This window comes from Hirundo rustica, chromosome 3, assembly GCF_015227805.2.
Source record: "Hirundo rustica isolate bHirRus1 chromosome 3, bHirRus1.pri.v3, whole genome shotgun sequence".
In the NCBI taxonomy this organism is placed as follows: domain Eukaryota; kingdom Metazoa; phylum Chordata; class Aves; order Passeriformes; family Hirundinidae; genus Hirundo; species Hirundo rustica.
The window spans coordinates 57,004,022-57,022,768 of NC_053452.1; the positions used below are offsets into that span (position 1 = coordinate 57,004,022).

At 36.0% G+C, this 18,747-nt stretch overlaps 1 protein-coding gene across 19 annotated transcripts in view; it reads left to right on the forward strand.

Moving 5' to 3' along the window:
* SYNE1 (spectrin repeat containing nuclear envelope protein 1) overlaps positions 1-18,747 on the forward strand; it is a 301,821-nt gene that overhangs the window by 114,525 nt on the left and 168,549 nt on the right. For all 19 annotated transcript variants that reach the window (XM_058419844.1, XM_058419842.1, XM_058419859.1 and 16 more), the window contains 12 exons: positions 1,367-1,543; positions 2,816-2,956; positions 4,001-4,161; positions 6,950-7,100; positions 10,383-10,610; positions 11,114-11,212; positions 12,974-13,161; positions 13,267-13,390; positions 14,561-14,727; positions 15,947-16,100; positions 16,387-17,015; positions 17,698-17,877. In XM_058419844.1, coding sequence (XP_058275827.1) covers positions 1,367-1,543; positions 2,816-2,956; positions 4,001-4,161; positions 6,950-7,100; positions 10,383-10,610; positions 11,114-11,212; positions 12,974-13,161; positions 13,267-13,390; positions 14,561-14,727; positions 15,947-16,100; positions 16,387-17,015; positions 17,698-17,877 — 2,399 coding nt within the window. The remainder of the gene's footprint in view (positions 1-1,366; positions 1,544-2,815; positions 2,957-4,000; positions 4,162-6,949; positions 7,101-10,382; positions 10,611-11,113; positions 11,213-12,973; positions 13,162-13,266; positions 13,391-14,560; positions 14,728-15,946; positions 16,101-16,386; positions 17,016-17,697; positions 17,878-18,747) is intronic.

Below are 18,747 nucleotides of genomic sequence, written 5' to 3' on the forward strand. Positions count from 1 at the left end.
TTTATTTTGTACGTGGTTTTTTGGGACACAATACGCTGAAAAACAAGCTTCATTCACTTTAAATTTTGGGTGAGTGTACACTACAAATATGTAGACTCTCCCTTTTTACCTTTTAATAGCTTGAGTTTCAGATTCAATCATGGTAAAATTGGGCACAATTCTAGCTTTGGAAATTTCTCTAATTTAGCAGTGGTTTGATTTAGCATCTAGTTTGATGTGGCCCCAACCCTAAATATTGGAGGCAAGATGACCCTCTAGCCTTATTTCCTTCTCTGGATAGCTATTTTTGTGACATGGAGGTAGGCTTCCATTACGTAGGAGTGGAAGAGGAGGTTTTTTATGCACTGATAATGAATCAAAACATCTACAGGCTGTAGTAATAATGAATGGTATGGCTTGCATACAGCAAGAATCATGAAGAATGAAATCATACATCATGATCCAAGAGTCATGCATACAGCAAGAGTCAAGGCCAAATATGCAAAAATAACTTTTTGAGCTAAAGAGAATAGGAAAAAAATTACTGACAGTGTTTGGTCATTATTTAAGTTTTTTCGATTAACATCTATTTCTGTGGAGTCAGACAGCATCCTGTCTGACCAATCACTATTAAATCTTACCTGTGTCTTACCTAAACTCTGGTGATTATAAGCGCTATTGTATGTGTTAAGGTTTGTACTCATTCTTTAAATACTCTACATTCCTTATCCATTTTAGGAGAGATAGTAGAAACCATGAGCTTCTCAAGTTCTTTTTTTTTTCGTGGTATGGAGGCAAAAACAGATTTTGGCACAGGCTTGAAGGCACCCAGAGTAGAATTGAGCTAGTTGTGAATTTACCTAGCGAGGCTGGCACGGTCAGGCATGTTATAAAGGAGAGAGGATGTATTCTTAGGAGTTTCTGATACTGCTACAAATCAAAAGCACCTCCAGGACAGACAATTTAACCACATCCTGCTGCTCTCTAATAAGGCTGATGGATTGCTTTGTTCAATCTGAGGCTCCAACCTTTGCCTCAGGACTGCAGAGCAGACCTGGATTCAGTCGCGAGGAATACATGCACCTGTGACTCCAGCTGCTGTTGCTCAACTGCTGCGGCTTCTGCATTCTCAAATATGCTTTGGATAAATGGCCACATTTTCACTCTTTTTCTCATATGCATATGCCACAAGAGGCAGCATTTGACATTTTGCAAGCTAGGGCATATGCTTGATGAATGTGAGACTCCCAAGAATATTTGCCCCAGTTTATCCCTTTGTGTGTTAATCTCACTGCATACCCCGGCAAAAACAGAAAGGGGCTGCATCGTGCCAGTTTCCTAAAGGGGCTAAAGAGTCTGATCATTCCTGTTGGATGAATGCTTTTAGCAAAGGACAAGGAGACTCCGTGCAAAAAGGCAAGATGTGCAAAAGCAGATTTCCCAAGCCAAGCGGTTGCAGATTGAAGGTGGACTGCCCAGCACAGTTCGAGAGGATTTACACAAATTAGAGGGAACATTGGAGAACATGCAGCAGACTATGGAGAAACGGGAAGAGCAACTGCAGGTGGGTCTTTTGCTCATGGAAACAAGACCCCATGCTTATTTCTTCCTCTCTTTATAAACTTAGTAAAACCCAAAATTTTTTAATATCTGAAAACTGAGCTCATTTTCTCACCTCTGACTCTTGGTCCTTGGGGTTTTCATGATCAGAACCTCTATGAAAACTTCTTGAAGCTGTATGCCTCTTAAATAATAAAGAAATGGCATTCTGTCTGGAAGTGTTTAAAAGTTCCAATTGTTCAGTCATAATAGTTAACAGTTTTAAATAATTTATCTATGAATTTATTTTTAGATATCTCTTTTCTGGTTACTAAAGATGACGCTACTCTTCAGTTGAGTGTCCTTAGGCTGGATATTAGGTTAATAACACCTGATGTGCTGATATAATCCTCACAACTACTGTGTGAAATACATGCTGTGATCGTAAATTTAAAGAAGGAGAAAGTCACAGGGAAATCAAATGGATTTCTTCAGTTTGTATAACTAACCGTGGACTGAACTGGGATTAGAATTATAGCTTCTTGCATCCCTATGTGATTTACTCTTTACATGTTTCTAAGCAGAATGTTAATCCAAATGGCCACTATTCCATGCAAATGCTTAAAGCCATCAAATTTATTTCCCATGAGAAAACACAAGATGAGAAACACAATCAATAAACCTCAAAGAGTCTTAATATAAGTACTTATTATTGAAACACATTTTTTCTCTGAAAATTCACACGTTAAGTCTTAATCTGTGCTTCAGAATCAAGAAAATAATTGTTTAAGGTGTCATAGTTCTTGTGACTGGTAATTAAATGCTTTAGGTTAATCAAAATTCTACATTATCAGAGAAGAGCAAGTAGGTCCTTATGAGTGATTTTCCTATGAGTAAGGATTTTCTTCTACCATTTTACTGTAATTTATTTCATTAAAGAACTTGAAAATCCTTTTGATATTTTTGACTACTTGTCACATTAAGTCTCTGCATGGATTACTTTAGATTTCTTACAGGACATTCAAATATAAGATTTAAATATTGCTGGCAACTTAGAGAACAGGACTTTTTTAGCACAGCGTAATATGAATCAGCAAACTTTCAAGGAAAAAGTTTTAATTGGCTTAGAAGAGTTTCATCTACTCACTGTTGAGTTCACGGCTTCTCAGGAAAAATTCTTTATTTTATGTCAAGACTTTCCCTTTTATCCCTTTTCAGTAATGTGCAAAGAAAATCTCATTTTCTCCCCTTTGATTTCCTTGTGTTCCTTTTTTGGTTTTGTTTGTCTGTTTTTTAGGTCACAATAAATAAATGGGAGCAGTTTGAAAAAGACAAAGAAACAGTAGTAAAATACCTCAATCAAGCAAGCTCTGTTCTTGAACGTATCCTAAACTTTAGCAGTTTAGAGAGCCTCTCCTCAGAACTGGATCAGACAAAGGTACTGACTGTGTGAAATTCAGGAACTGAGGTACCTTTCTGCCCTGTCTGTCAACGTGGGCTGAGTGTATTGCCTTCAATCTTTGTGTGGTTTCCCATTAATGCCAATGCAAATTGCATATACAGCTGAGAGATTGCATAAAAGTTTGAGAGGTAAAAAGTCATTTTGTGAAAAAAAAAAAAAAACCAAATAAACCCCACAAACCATGAAGGCTTTCTCAAAGTCTGCATCTGAAGCATATGTATGAAAGTTAGTATTATTTCGAGGACTTCCCATTTTACCCTCAGTCACCATCTATGCCGATAATCCAGTGTTGAGCACTTGCATGTTAACATTATTAGGGTGCACTTTGGCAAAGTTGTGTGGAATGTGACAAATAGCTCTCGTAGCCCTGAGAAGAAAAAGGAGAGACATCTACCCTATGGACAAAAGCCATAACATGCCATTTGCCCGTAGTAACACGGAATTATCCCACCCCATTCTATTTACTACTACAGAAGTAATAGTAGTGCTTGTTTTTCCTAAGTACCATGGTTTACACATTGCTGTTAACATTTGATGAAGCCAATAATAAATTATACCTCCCTTGATTATGCTCAGCATCAATTCTTCTAGTGTGTGGGGTTAATGTTTGTGGCAAAGAATAATTGTTAAACCAACTGAAAATACAAAATATGAGGTACTGCAAACTCAACTTGGTAAATGGTGGGATTTAAAAATTAAGTAAAGATGTATATTATCTTCTGCAATGCAGAAATAAATTTCTTGAAGTTCTCTCAAAGAGATTTTGATTTTTTTGAGTTAAAAACTTTTGCACATACAGTGTCCCTTGATAAATGTAATTCAATCTAGTTTGCTCAAATGGACTTTTCTTAAATCCAACATGAAATTAACTTTCTTCAAAGATTGTTTTTATGTATTTACACATTCAGAATATACTTGTACTTGGGTACTTTTTTCCAACTGTAAACATTGAGGGAAAATACTTCCTGTGTAAATATATGAAAATCTACAGTTGTATTAATACGTCTTGCATCCTTACAGGAACTTTCTAAACAAACTGAAGCAATGGCAGTACAGGCTGAGAATTTGGTGAAGAATTCTTCTGAGATACAGCTTGGTGCAAAGAACAAACAGTCTCTTCAGCATCAGGCAAAATCAATCCAAGAACAAGTGAAAAAAGTGGAAGTTACTCTTGAAGAAGAGTATGTTCTTAACAAGTCCTAATATTTATTCTTCACTATAAGATTGTACCAGATTTCTAGACTACCTTGTCAGCATTTTGTGTTGTCTCATCAGCTCTGTCATTTACTGCTTGCTCTGGCATAGTCACCAAGTTATGGTACCAAAAATGTCAAAAGAGTGTGTGCAAACAAAGAAATTATTTTCATTAAATTATATGTAGTTCATAAAGGTTAGTTAGATTTAATGTGACACTTATCTTTAAGCTCCAGTCTTGTGAAGACAGGATTGTTGAGCTCATTTTTGAGGTACTGGACTCTTTTGGAAAGAAAAATCTCAGTTAAGAGTATTAGAGCAGCACATTTACCACATTTGCCTCGTTTTTCAGTATTCCACTTTCTCTATAGGAGTGTCAAGAAGTGCCTTCGTCTTAGCTGAATGCCCAGATTGTATTTCATGGGCAATATCAAAAGCTGCTTCTGCTGCCAAAAAACACAAAGGCATAATTTTCCAGATTTTGTTAAAAATGGAAAGTTTAAACTCCAAGGAAAGCGTGATAAATATTTGTAGCTTTTTGTATTTGTAAAAAAATTCTTCCCTTCTCTCAAGTGTGTAATTCAATTATTGAACTTGTTACTTAAATTCAGAATGTTGCTGTTCTCATTTTATCCCTATACAGATAGATTAGTATGTGTGTACGAAATCATTATTTTTGCATACACTAAATCTGACAGACAAGTCATAGATACCTGTGCCATTTGTATTTTGTCTTACTGGAATTATTCTCTAGAATAATATGCTGTGTAAGATTAAGCAGGTACCAGCACCTCAAACAGGATATGAGCAGACTGCAGTGCCCAAATAATTGGGTTTTTTTCCTCATTAGCACTGTCATGCTAATCTGATTTTGATTTAGTGCCATTTTCTTCGTGATGTGAAATAACAGCTATAAAGTGGAATAACTAGCCTGTGCAGCAAATGGGGGTCTGACCTTTTAATGCTGTAATTTATACCCTTTCTCCAACATGAAGTACTAGAGTGATTTGCAGTTAAATTCTGCCATCTCTTACTAAATACTTTGCACATAATTTTCTCCACTATTTAAGAGAAAACTAGTGTGATGTCTCAATCTAAGAAATTTACCCTTCCAGCAATGAATATTTGCTTTTTAAATAAAGTAATCTATTTTTAAATGAATGTCATCATTGACCTACCCTTTCAATATAGATATGAAAGAGGTTTTAGTTGAATGTATGGATTATGCACAATGTCTGTGGTAGTGTGACAGATAATCAAAAGCTAAATACCTTCTGTAAAAGGTGAAAATACAACTATCTATAGGGTATCTACAGAACTTATAGTAAGTGTGTAAGAGTTACATTTTAACTTGCATCATCAATAAAAATCTTGGCCAAGTAATTTAAAGTGAAGTTACTCCAAACTCATAAGTTACACAGGCTGCCAGTGAACAGGAAAAAGAGAGAAAAGTTTGAGCAGCTCTCCAGTCAGCTGCTGTAACAGCTTAGCCCATCTGTTTTCCAAGGAGATCATGCAAAGCTCTGCAGTGTGTTTGGGATTATATTCTTTACAGTCTGTGGCTTTCTTAAAGAAGCTCCAACAAAGGCATGCAACAGCAGTTGTGCCTCTGATTTGGTCCCTGGATTTTGATTTCCAGCTGTATTTTCATCAGCTGAACTTGAGTGAAATATTTTTGCACATTGTTTTCCTACAAATATCTTGAATTTGCTTACGCTCTTATCAGTAAATGGCTGTTGACATTCCTATTTCTTTTTTTTTTTTTTTTTTTAATTTTGAAAATAAGTAAGAAAAAATAAAAGGCCAACATTTACATTTTTAGGCTACATCTTTTCTTAAAGCTTCCTCTAGCTTTAATGAGGAGGGAAAAAAACTAAAAACTTTTTACCATGGAATGGTTTTTAGGCTATATTTAGAAGGAAAATGTATTTTGAAATTTTGTAATATTCAAACTTTTATGATGAAGCTTTAATATTTTCAGTGAAATAGAAAATGTGCATTTTGCAAGCTGTGTGTAGGGCCTACATTGCACTGGTTTCAATTACTTGAAAGAGCAGAAACTTGCTGGAAGTTAATGCTGTTAGGCTTTGCATAATGACTATTTTACTTGTGACAAAACAAAGGTGTTTTTTTTGCAGTCCTAGACATAGAAAAATCAATCATAATCTGTCTCTGTTTAACATACCTATAATGTAAAACTACTAACTCTGAGGGAGTTAAGTAATTTTTGTTGTTGATTCTTTGGCTTGATATGAAATCATTGCCACAGCAAACATGAACTTCCTATAAGAGGGGGAGATTGCTGTTATAAAAAAGCAAGATCAATAAAGCAGTCGAGCATTGGTGACTGTGTGTATGTCCACATTTCACTGGTTTTAATCATTCCAGTCTAGGGACTAAATTATGAACATTTGTGTACTCAGATTTCTGATGTAATCAGGATTCCCTATTATTTCATAGAAATTTCATCCTGTTGTTTCTTTTCCTTTCTCTTCCCGCTATGATGAGATTCTTGTACAGCTGATTAATAAAGCTGTACTTTCTTTCACCTCTCAATGTCCCCTCTATCTCTAATGCATTTGTTGGACTCTTGGTATATGCTCTAAGAGAGAAGCATATTTGAATTTAGATACACAACTCGATCCTCTAAAATGAGAACTTTTTTAAAAGACCCTCCTGTAGATTGAATAAGTTCCATTTTTATTTTGGCAAGAATATGGGCAGCTTCATTATATTAAACTGTTTATTCTCTCTAATTGATTTGGTTAATTTTAGTATTAAAAGCATGGAAATGGTGAGAAACAAGTGGGATCATTTTGGCAATAATTTTGAAGCTCTGTCCATGTGGATAGCTGAACAAGAAAAAGAATTGGAAACTTTGGAAACATCATCATCCCCTTTGGACATACAGATCAGCCAAATCAAGGTGATTAGTTCTTATTATGTTTAGTATTAAGAGCCCATTTAGCTGTTATTTTGCTAGAGGCCAAATGAGAAAAGAGGCATTTTACATGCTTCAAAAGTACCATGATGAAATGATGGCACATTTTGTACATAAAAACAGTACGGTGTTATATAAACTAAAGGAAAATTCTTACAGGCTGCCTTTTCTTTTAGTGTTTAGTTTACATATATGAAGTCTTTGTGTGTATGGTTAAAAACATTATTTATACTCTCCTTATTTTTTGAGTAATCTCAACAAAATAGCTACATAAATACAGGTTGAAGGGGTTTTTTTAACACGTACAATGCTAGTGGCTATAGTCCTTGATTTTAATCTTGCAAGCTAAAGTTATAACTTGATTTATGTATCTTTTATGCTGAATTAATAAAGAAATTATTGCTCTCGGTAGCTTGAAAACCTACATAACATTTACTGTGATTGTATTTGCATTGTCTTCAGTTCTGTGTACATTCCTGTAGTTACACAGTGGTTTAGTTTCAAATTGCTGACTGAGGTGCATATTGTCTCCAAACATCACATTTCAAGGGCTGACTTTGTATCCTTACACAAATGAAAATGTACCTTCTCTGGAATGGCGTGTTTCTAAGGGTTTTTCAATAGGCAGTGCACACTGCCATTTTATTTTTTCTGTGACCTACTTCTTCAGGAAGTGCACAGGTGTGCAGCTGCTTGCAGACCAGCTTGACACTATATCCAAAGGAACCTATTAGGCACTTGTTTCCTGTGACAGAAACAGTTTATCAACAGATTTTTCTGTTCTTAATTTGTTCACAACTTTATAAAGACTAAATAAATAAAATCTCTTGACTCATCATTGAGGAACAAAACAATGCTTGAATCCTTGCTTCATCAACACAGCAATTCAAAACCAGTTTCCTTATGAAATATGTGTGCACTTATTCCACTGGCATGTATCATATTGTTCAGTAATTAGTGGACAGAATTCCAGTGTTTAAGACAGAAAATAAGTGCATCAAATTATGCTAATATTGCATTACATTATGTCGGTTCTTGTCTAAATGGAGCCTTCTTAAGCCCTACTAGCCTATTCCAACCAAGTTCCCAGAAAGGTTGTTCCTTACTTTAGATGCAGATAAGCAATGATTTTTACACTGCATTGAAAGTTTCTGAAAATTCCATTGTAATTCTTATATATTTAAACACCATGGTCAGCAGATGATGTTTATGAACACCTGAGTGAACAGACATAAAACAGAAAATCCTCCACATAAGGCATTGGGTATGTCGTTGTACCTCAGGTGAACTAATGAGCTTTATGAGCTGTGAAATGTGAAAGGAGTCATCTCACCTGCAATGCATGGACATAGCCGGAGATGTGCTTCAGCAGCATTGCTCTGTGCCTGATTTTGAAGAATTCGTTTTGTTTTGTTCTAAGTTTCCTGGTGAGCTACTCTGTGTCAAAACACTAATCAGCATACTTAGTACATAATTTCTACTACACCACATTAGTAAGGAACATTTCAACACAGGGCAAATAATAAAAAATAGTGTGTTCCTTGACACTTTTGGCTGGCCAGATGAAAAGCCTGGGGTCAGCTGAATGTAATTATCCTACATGGTAGTGGTAATATTCTACTTTTGAGGACGCTGATTGCAAAGCCCCAGTGACTTCAACAGAGCCAGATTTTCACCTACACATTTCTCTGAAATTCCTGGTGGAACAAAATGACAGTTATCACAAGTAGTTACCATTGGTGGCAGACTCAGTGCAAGTTTGAAAGCCTCAATTATCCACCTTCTTTTATGTAACCGAGTGAATTTAACAGAATAGCGTAGGAGTGAGAAAGCACTGCCTCATTTGTATCTGCTGCATTGTTAGATAATTTCAGCTTCAGGGCTGCAAATCCAGTATTTTTCCTCAGCAACATGTTCTCATGCAAAAAAAAAAAGATATTTTATAATCCAAATTAATTCAGAATCTATTGCGTAAAGAGAAACTATAAATTCTTACAGCACCACATTTTTTTTTCTGACAGTCACCCTGCTAATTTTTGACTGAATGTTGCAGCAAGCCACTCCTGAGCTTTGTAATGGCTTTATAAGAAAGAGACCATATTTTTATCACAATTATATTAGAAGTTGGGCACTAATTATGCTTTGAGAGTGCATTTTCAAGAAAGTTTTTGGTTGCTTTTATGTACATACATACATAAAAGGTTTTTTAGCTGAGAATGCTATTGCCTATTTTAATTTCAAAGAACTCACTTGGATCTTTCAAATCTCTCCAGATGGGTGTTTTCCATTGCTTTTGAGAAATCCATTAACATGATACATCAGCAGTAATTAAATAAAAACGAAACAACCTGTTGTGGAAAAAAGCTTACTTCTGAGCCCATTGGTGCCAACTAAATAAATAGCCACTGAATGTGAAACAATATAAGTTTCTTTTTTGGATGCTGTATCTGCTGGATTTGCCTCTGATTTTTAATAAGTACAAAATAATAGATGACAGTTGCTGTCCTGCAGCTGCTGAAATGTAAAGGCGGTGCAAGTTTCTCTTTATGCATTCACTAATTGAGGTACAGGACAGACAAAAAAATTGCCAAAACCCATTATCACTCTTGTTTCATGGATTCCTATTTATACTGTTATGTGGTTCTTTATTTAATCTTCTTCCTAAGGGCACACTTGCCCTAACTTATGATCTAATTAAATTTATCCTTTATTATACCATAGTGTTTTAAATTAGAAAATTAAAACAATGTCTACTGTTTTCTAATCATGGCATGTTTTATTTGGTAAGTGCTTGAAAACCTATTAAACATGATTAACCAACTGTTAGGGTTCAGCTCCTTGACAATACTTTTTCAGTGACACAGTCATGTTTTTCTATCTTCTGTTTATTTTTAATCTTAACAAGAATTGTGTACTAGTTTCCTGTGACAGAAGAGATGCTAAAATATGAACCATCATGTTTGCTTGAAAATATGCACCTCAGCCAATTCTAATTGTTTTTCATACAGACTGGTTCTAGGGCAGTCTGTATTTTAAACCTTTTGCCCAGGGATAGTTTAAAAAAGAAGAAGGGTATTTACAAGTCCTATTAAAGACTTCAGTAGACTTTGGAATAACTAGTTATTTCAAGTGGTCAATGAACTCTTGTCTCACGTAATTTTTTGATGAAAGACATTTGTCGCACAGAGAAAAAAAAAGAATTAGAAAATATTGTTCTAATAATTAAAAACTTATTTTGAATCTTTTTACTGCTGCTTTACATTTTAGGTTATTAAAAAAGAGATAGATGCTAAAATAACTGCAATCTCAAATCTAGAAGAGGAAGCCAAGTCTTTTTCCCAGTTTGTTACCTCTGGAGAATGTGCACATATTAAAGCCAAACTGACTCAGGTCAAAAGGTATTGGGAAGAACTAAGAGATCATGCACAGAGACTTGAAGGAACAATCACAGGGAATGCATCAGCACAGCAGAAATATGAAGAAAGTCTTAAACAGGTAGACTATGAAAAATCTAATGGATTTTTTGCAGAAATTTATAGATTTTTTTTTCCTAAAATTGACTATAAAATGCATATTAGAACAGGATGGACTAAAATAAATAAGTGGATTTGTAAGGTAATTGCAAGTCCTAAATTTGTGATTTGAATTACCTGAAAGATGACTTCAGAAGGCAGTAAAATACACACACGAAAAAAATTATGTTGTCTTCTTGAAAGTGTATGTGATTCTCATGGATACTGCACTATTGAATAGAAGAATCCATACTTCTTACAAAGTTTGGTTGATAGAAGGTTGTAAATAAAATAATTTAAATATTATTATTGCTCCAGCTGGGAGGATTTGAGCGCTGTTAGCATCTTTTAACTTCAAAAGACACTCAGCCGTACAAAGGGTTAAGATATAAAATTCCCTTAGTAGCAAACATTTAAAAGATGTTATTTAAATAATCATTAGGTAATTCCTGCTGGTTTTAGCTTCTGTTTTGCTTTTTTTTATAGGTGCAGCAGTCAGTGTCTGAATTTGAAGCTAAGCTAGCTGTGCCCCTCACATCGTGCTCTTCGGCAGCAGCAACGTACGCAGCCCTTCAGGATTGCATGGTGAGCGTGTGGCCAGCTGTGCCTGGCACTGAGTCCAGGGACACGGTGCCACGCTGACCTCCTTACAGAAATGCCAGTGACCCCAGACCAGGGGCTGCCTGATGGCACACAGCTCAGGGCGCAGGCAGAAGGAGGCAAGGGCTGCCTGTCTGGGTGGGCAGCCTCAGGGAAGGCTTAAGTACTTCCTCAACTATTTCTTATCACCATTTCAGACAGCATTGAAAAGCTTCGTCCCTAGTCTAAGGGGAAAGAAAGCCTAAAGGTACCACTTAATCCTTCAGGTTGTCGGTTTTAACTTCATGCATCTAAATCATTACAAAAAACAGGAGATAAGGAACAAGCCTGTTAGACATTTTTCCTCTAAGGTTTTCTTGAAATTTGGATTTTGGTATAGGTAACCCTGTGATTAAAGAAAATATATCTTTGTAAGTAGTTTTTCTTGGGCAATGAAGAGACTGGACAGAGTTTCAACTTAAAAACTTTTATCTGTGATGCTACAAATCCATGGGTATTTGGATATTTGGCTCAATCCATTACAAAAGGAAAAGAAATATTGGATTGGTATTCAAACTACTAATAATCTCATCTCAGGGAATTTGGACTAGTATTTTTGGGTTTAAGTTCTGGTACATTTTTCCAACAATAATCATAGCCTTTCTTTCTAAGAAAATTTTACAAGAAATTTTAGTCATATTGTTCTTGCAGTGAAATACATATAATATCTTCTGAACTTAGTGATTGATAACTGCTTGCAAAAGATGTTTTCAAGGGAAACCTGACCTGTCGGTTTCAAAAAAGCTTGATACTAGTTGACGAAAAATATTTTGCAATAGGGGAAATTTTTCAGACAGCACTTATCACCCGTTTTATTTACTTTTAAACATTATGAATATCCAGAGTATGTTGTTATAAGGTCTTGTTCTCTTTAGGGAATCATGATGATTAAATATCTTGATGTAAAATTATCAGCAGCTTGTTCCTCTATAATTCACATTTCTTCCTATATATGATATCTTGTAACTATAACAATTACTACTGTTGTTACTATTGCAGACTTGTTACTATTGTAACTTGTTACTTGTTAGTACTACTACTATTGTTACTTGTTACTATTCCAGACTTGGAACTTTCTGTGAGTGATCGGAAATCTGTTTCATTTGGTGCTTTTCTAACTCACTGTACTGCATTTTAATCATCTTCACATGACAAGTCTCCCAGATTTCTACAAAACAGCAACACTGGAAAATGTAGTTAAAGTTAGATGTCATTTCTATGAAAAAGACCTTTAGCTAATGCTGATGGAAGTTCCAAGTAACTCTTCCCTACTTTTCCCACGTTGTGACATTGGCTGCAAGTCTAGCAGTCCTCACTTGTTGGAGTGAGGTTTTGAGTTTGCTCTGTATAAATTAGAGCAAATCTTAGACAGATGTGAAGGAATCTCAAGCTTTTTCCTGAATTTGGAGCTTGTCCTACGTGGATGATGCTGTGTCGCATGCCCATTCGAGAGATCTGACTCATTTGTTGCAGAGGTTTTTCCCTTTAGCACTGTTCCTAGGGAGGTCTTTTGCCACTACAGTCTAGTTCATTGGTATGCTGGGAACACGTGTACCTAGGGTGGACTTGAGCAATATCTAAGCTATGAAGTGACTTTATGATCATTGCTTCAAACTTATGAGTAGAACTTGAGAATTTTTCCTACCATTGTTACCATAACTCTGTTGTTCATCTATGTGTTTTTTGCTTCTTTTGCATGTTCACTAGGACTTTTGTCATACTGTGGAAAAACTGAGCAACCCTCTGGCCTCTCTCTCAGCCGGAGTCCGAAAGGTGGCAAGCAAAGAAAAAGCTACTCAAGAGGTCACAGCATTACAGCAGAAATATGAAAAAGTTCTGGAAAGTGCTAAGGAGAAACAGAGCTTATTAGAGAATCTTCTGGCTCAATGGCAGAAGTGAGTAAACTCTCACATCTGTTGTGAAGGACACAGAGACCTTCCTGGGCTCAGTGTGTGAGACTGAGAGGATGACTTGGTAACTCTAGGTTGTGATTTTGCTAGGCAGGAGAAGGAGCTGTCTGCCTTCCTGGCCTGGTTGGAGGGGTGCGAAGCTGCAGGCAGGCCTTCAGAGCAGTATGTTTCTACTGACAGAATTAAGCTGGAAGGTGAACTGCAGGCACTGCAGGTATGTTTCAATAGAAATATTGTCCTCCTGCATTTTCTGGTGTATTTCTGTGTCTTTTAAAGGAAATAATTGCTCGATTATAGTCTGACAAGTCATTTGATTCTGGGCTTTGCAAATTTTCTGGGAGGTATTAAATTATCGCTTGCAATTGCTCAGTGACTTTGCTGTTACTTTTGACTATAATATGCCAACTGAAGAAAAAAGAGAAAAGGTGCCTTGGTATATCCTATTATGTGTCAAGGAAGGACATCGGTCTGCTTGTTAGAAGATTATTTCTCTTGAGAAATTCCTTTGTTAGGCAATACTTTTTTTTTTTTTTTTTTTTTGCATGTCAGAAAAGGTTCACAGATGAAAAAATGCTCAAAGGTTTTGAAATCACAATGGAAGTTTGCTTTCTGATTTTTTTTTTCAAACACAAGTCTTTCATTCTATTCTAAATTATGCCTTCCCTCTGAATTTTTGCCATTTGTTTTTAGATTGATATGAAGCAGTAGGCAAAATGTGACATCTTTTATACCTTCCTTGAAGCCAAATAATCCAAGTTGTCTGTTTTAAATATTACTGAAGAAAACAAAAATTAATTGAGGGATTGGAATTTTTTCCTGCTGTTGTTGAGTGGGGTTTTTTTGTTCGTTTGGTTGGTTTTTTTGGGAATTAGTTTGCTGTTTGGTTGCATGTTATTGGGTTTTTTTATTTGTTTGTGTTGGGGTTTTGGGGGGGATTTTTGGTTTTTTTGGGGGGGTGGTTGGGGGATTTTTTGGTTTTGTTGGTTTTTTTGGGTGGGTTTTTTTTTGATGTTTTGCTTTGTTTGGGCCATTTTGCAACGTTTTCCTGATTATTCTCTTGCTACACACAAAATCTGTTGCAAAACCCGGTGTCAGTTTTAGCCACTGCCATCATACAATCGAGCTGTATGGAAAAGTCACACTTCGTCCTAAAGGAGAGAAAAATACCAGCTTTGATGAATCCCTACTGAATTTAGCTGTCTGAGAGGTGTTGTGTGCCTGCTTGTCCTAATTAGACTCATTTCCTCCAAGGATTAGACTCTGTTCACTGACTCAAAGTACTGTACTGGAAATCTGTAGCTGTTTTTTTTTTATTAGTTTCTGTTATTTGCAAAATATGGTTCCATGCTTAATCTAAAAGTTTTTCATTCCATTGTTATCCCAGGATTTGCGAGCAGACATTGAGTCCCATACTTCAGTCTATGAGAGCCTTATACAGTTAAATGAGTCGCTATTTCCAACCGCCTCACAGCAGTGTGTGAAAACAGTAAAAGAAAAATTTGAAGACCTGGATGAAAGATGGAAAGCTTTACCACAAATTGTTGATAAAAGGTTTGTGCTTCAGAGCATTTTTACATGTTGAAGTAACCAATATCCAGCTGAGGAAGCCCAATCTTAAACCATATTTTTTAACAGTATTACTATTAGGAAGACAAAGGTTTTAGCTCAATACCAATCCCTGAACTCCCAGGAAGGGGAGAATCCCACACTTTCATGATGCTGTCTTTTTGCCATACACTACCCCTGTTTTTTGGGAGAAGAGTCTGTTTGAAGGAGTGTGGGGCAGGACATGAAGACAGTGTTGCATTTCCTCAGTTACAATTTCCCAAGTAAATTTTGAAATCTCTAATAATCTGTTCTTGATTGTTTCAGTTATATACTTTATCTTGTGCAAAGCCACACTGTTGTATTTTTAAACTCACCTTGAAATTCTGGATTGCCATAATACTATAAATGCTCAGTTAGGCTACTGGTTCTGGTTAAGCTCAGAAAAACTGTCTCTTTTATTTCAAACTGTATGTTAGCATATATTTAGATTTCAGTTCTTTCCATGATAAACATACATATTTTACTATTTGTAAAGTAGCTTAAATAATAGATCCTGATCAGTGCTGTAATCTTCTTGGTGCTTTGTCAATATATTTGGTTTACAATATAATCTTCTACATGTTGAAAATTAGATAGAGAAATTTCTAAGGGAAATGGGAAGGCAAATGACAAAGTCTTTTCTAAGGGCAAGGTTTAGACTTGGTGCTTAGGTACTTAGTTCTTCTGAGTACTCCTCTGGACACATTCTTCCTTTGAGTTCTGTTCCTCTGATCAGACTTTGCTCTTGCTTACTTTGGTGGAAGTTGAACATGAAATGCCGCACGCCCAGCCTAAATTCATGAGACTCTTACCTTAATTCAGTGTTTCAGATGATAGGCAAGAATTGTTATGACTGAAAATCAAAGTTTAGCTTCCATCAATAACATTGTCTTTGCTGAGATTACACCCATAAAGAAAATTTGAAGAACTTACCTTGTTTTATTGGGGCACCTCAAACAGATGATATAAATAAAAGAGTGGAAACGGGAATGATCCAAATGTATTTTCAAATGTTACGTTATTCCCCAGAATTAAAAAATCAATATGGCAAACTAAAGTAGTATTTCCTACTTTCCTTGCATCTGGCATTGATTTTAATGCTGACCAGTCAGCTGTAGATTTGATTATGGGAAGTGATTAAATTGCATCAAGTGCTTTCATATTTACATCTGACATTCTATAGGATCAACTTCCTTCAATCACTTGTTGCTGAGCATGGGCAGTTTGATGAGCTCCTGCTCAGGTTTTCAGACTGGATTAAGCAATTTCTTGCTGAACTACACGCCACTTCAGAGATAAACACAGCTGATCAACAACTAGCTACATCTCACAATAAGGTAAACTTTTGGATGTAAATATTAAAGACGGAGAAATTGTACAGTGCATTTGGCTAAGAACTCATGTAGAACTAGCAAGTCATTTACTTGTTTGAAAACCAATATAATGTTGCAGTCACATACAGACTCATGCTATTTGACAGTTTTAAAGCAAAATTTTAACACTGAACTATTCCTAATGAAAACCCCTCATTAGTATTTGTTTTACTCATAAGTTTGGTACTAAAATGTTTCCTGAGCTCAATTTAAAGAAGAAACTCGGCCCTATTTTCTTTCTTTCCCATAGAACCACTCAATGGAAGTTGAAAGTAAGAAACAGGAGTTACAAAGGCTGAAGGAGCATGTAGAGAAATTGGTTTCTTTCAGCAGCCCAGAGGACCAGCAGACATTGCAGGGAAAGACTGAAGATTGCTTTCAGATCTTCCAGGAGGCAAGTCAAATAACTAGCCAAAGACAGGATGCCCTGGATCAATTGCGAGTATTTCTGGAGCTCCAGAGTGCTGCGGCAGGAGTGCTGCACCAGCTGAGGCAGACAGTGGAGAAAACAGGAAATATGGATAAAGCTAAATCTGAATTACTGGAGAAGGAACTCAATGGTGTTATTAAGGATCTTAACAAGTTGGAATCTGATGCAGTCAGTTTGGATGGTTCCCTTACTAAGGCTCAATATCACCTGAAACACAGCATTTCTGGACAGAGGACCTCCTGCAGGGCTATGGTGGATAACCTGGTTGTGGAACTGGAGACAGTTCACAACCTGCTGGGAACCAAACAAAGTGAGGCAGAAGCTCTTGGAGCCTTGCAAAGATCTTTCATGGAGCGGAAAGAACAGCTACTGAAGAGCATTGAAGACACTGAGGAAAAGGCTGACAAGGAGGGCCTGAAGGAGACTACACTACAAGCCCTCCAGCAAAGGTAAAAACATTGACGCTTTCACACTTGATTGCAATCTCAAGACCTTTCATGATTCAGTGGAGGCATGTGTGTGTTTTCTACCTGGGTACTTTATTTCTTGCCAAGCATAGGTATCTAATTAATATAATTATGTAAGTAAGTGAACTATTTGGATCTACAAAATGCTAAGCAAGTTCCGCTAATCTTTTATATTGAAAGAACAGTCATGAAAGTCTATGTCTCAAAAATGTACTTTGTCCAAATGAATCTAAGATCCAAACATCTATTAGAAATCCCATATAACGTAACTATCCCTACCTTGCAAAACTGAAGATTGTACATGGGGTGATGGAGTTAAAAACACTTATTGTAATAAAGTATTAGTCTAGATATGTGAGTATATTTCCAGGTGACTGTTTGAGGGGGAGGCACATATATATCTATATGATTTTATAGCAGTATATGTATCAGAAAAATCACATTCTGAGCCCAGTTCTAGCAGGAAAAAAAAAAAAAAAAAAAAACAAAAAAACAAAACCAAATTCCTATATTGTAGTATTGTAGGAAATATTAGAGAAAGGGAGTTTTATGCACAGTAACACTAAGAACATCTGTTTCATTCTTTCTTTCTCCTCTTTCTTACCAAAAAAAAAAAAAAAAATGTGAAGATGAGTAAATTTGAAACCACTCTTTAAACTTGCAGGTTGAGGATCTTTAACCAGTTAGATGAAGAATTGAATTCTCACCAGCATGAACTCCAGTGGCTCATGGACAAAGCAAAACAAATAGCCCAAAAAGATATCACACTGGCTCCTGAGGGTGACAAAGAGATAAATCGCTTGGAATCTCTGTGGAAGGATACCAAGAAAGCTATACATGAAAAGTAAGTAGATCTTTAGCTTAAGCTAAGAATAGAGAAGATGGAGAAAGAGACACAGTTATTACATGTATCTTCTTGCTATATTAGTTACAGTGAAAAACAGGGCTTGTAGGTTAAATACTTAGTAGAAGATGAAAACACATTGTTAACAATAATATTTGTACCAGTTGTACTTATATTAATAAAGCCACAGTTAGGTCCTCAGTACAGTATGGCAGATATACATTCTATTAAAAACATGCTATATTGTATGTTATTTTCTGAAAGATAAGAATTCTTCACTGAATTTTCACTATCACTCTAGCTGGCACAAATTTTCATTCCCTATTGGATATGTGTTTCTGACAGTTCTATATTCAGAAGTCCTTTTAAATGTAAGTATTTATGTCTGCCCAAGGGAACAAGTTTATAATAATTGTTAGTGTGTAATCAGTTACCATGTTTGTATATGACACGTGATCAGATAATCAGTTTTATCAATGAAAGTTGATAACGAAAGAGGCTAAAGAAACTAGAGAGAGTTTTATCATACCCTTTTCTTTGTCTTAACTGCCTCATGATCATCTTTAACAAAAACTAGCAGCGTTTTCTCTCTCATACGGACACAATTTTAGGTGCTCTTGAATCTGCTTATTTTGGAGAGCTCTTTGGAGCATTCAAAGAGACAGCTCCTAAAACAGTTGCTCCTCTTTTTTGACAATGTCATGTTTCCCAAAATCCTTCCATTGAAAAACGCTGTTTTACAAATAAACATTGCATATGTCCAACGTACAGTTTTTCTTCTCTCTCTTCAGTCTAAACACCAGGAATGGATTGAATAGGTCTTTTCCCTCTGTCCATTGCCTGAGCACAAAGAGGCTTTCCTAGAGAGGG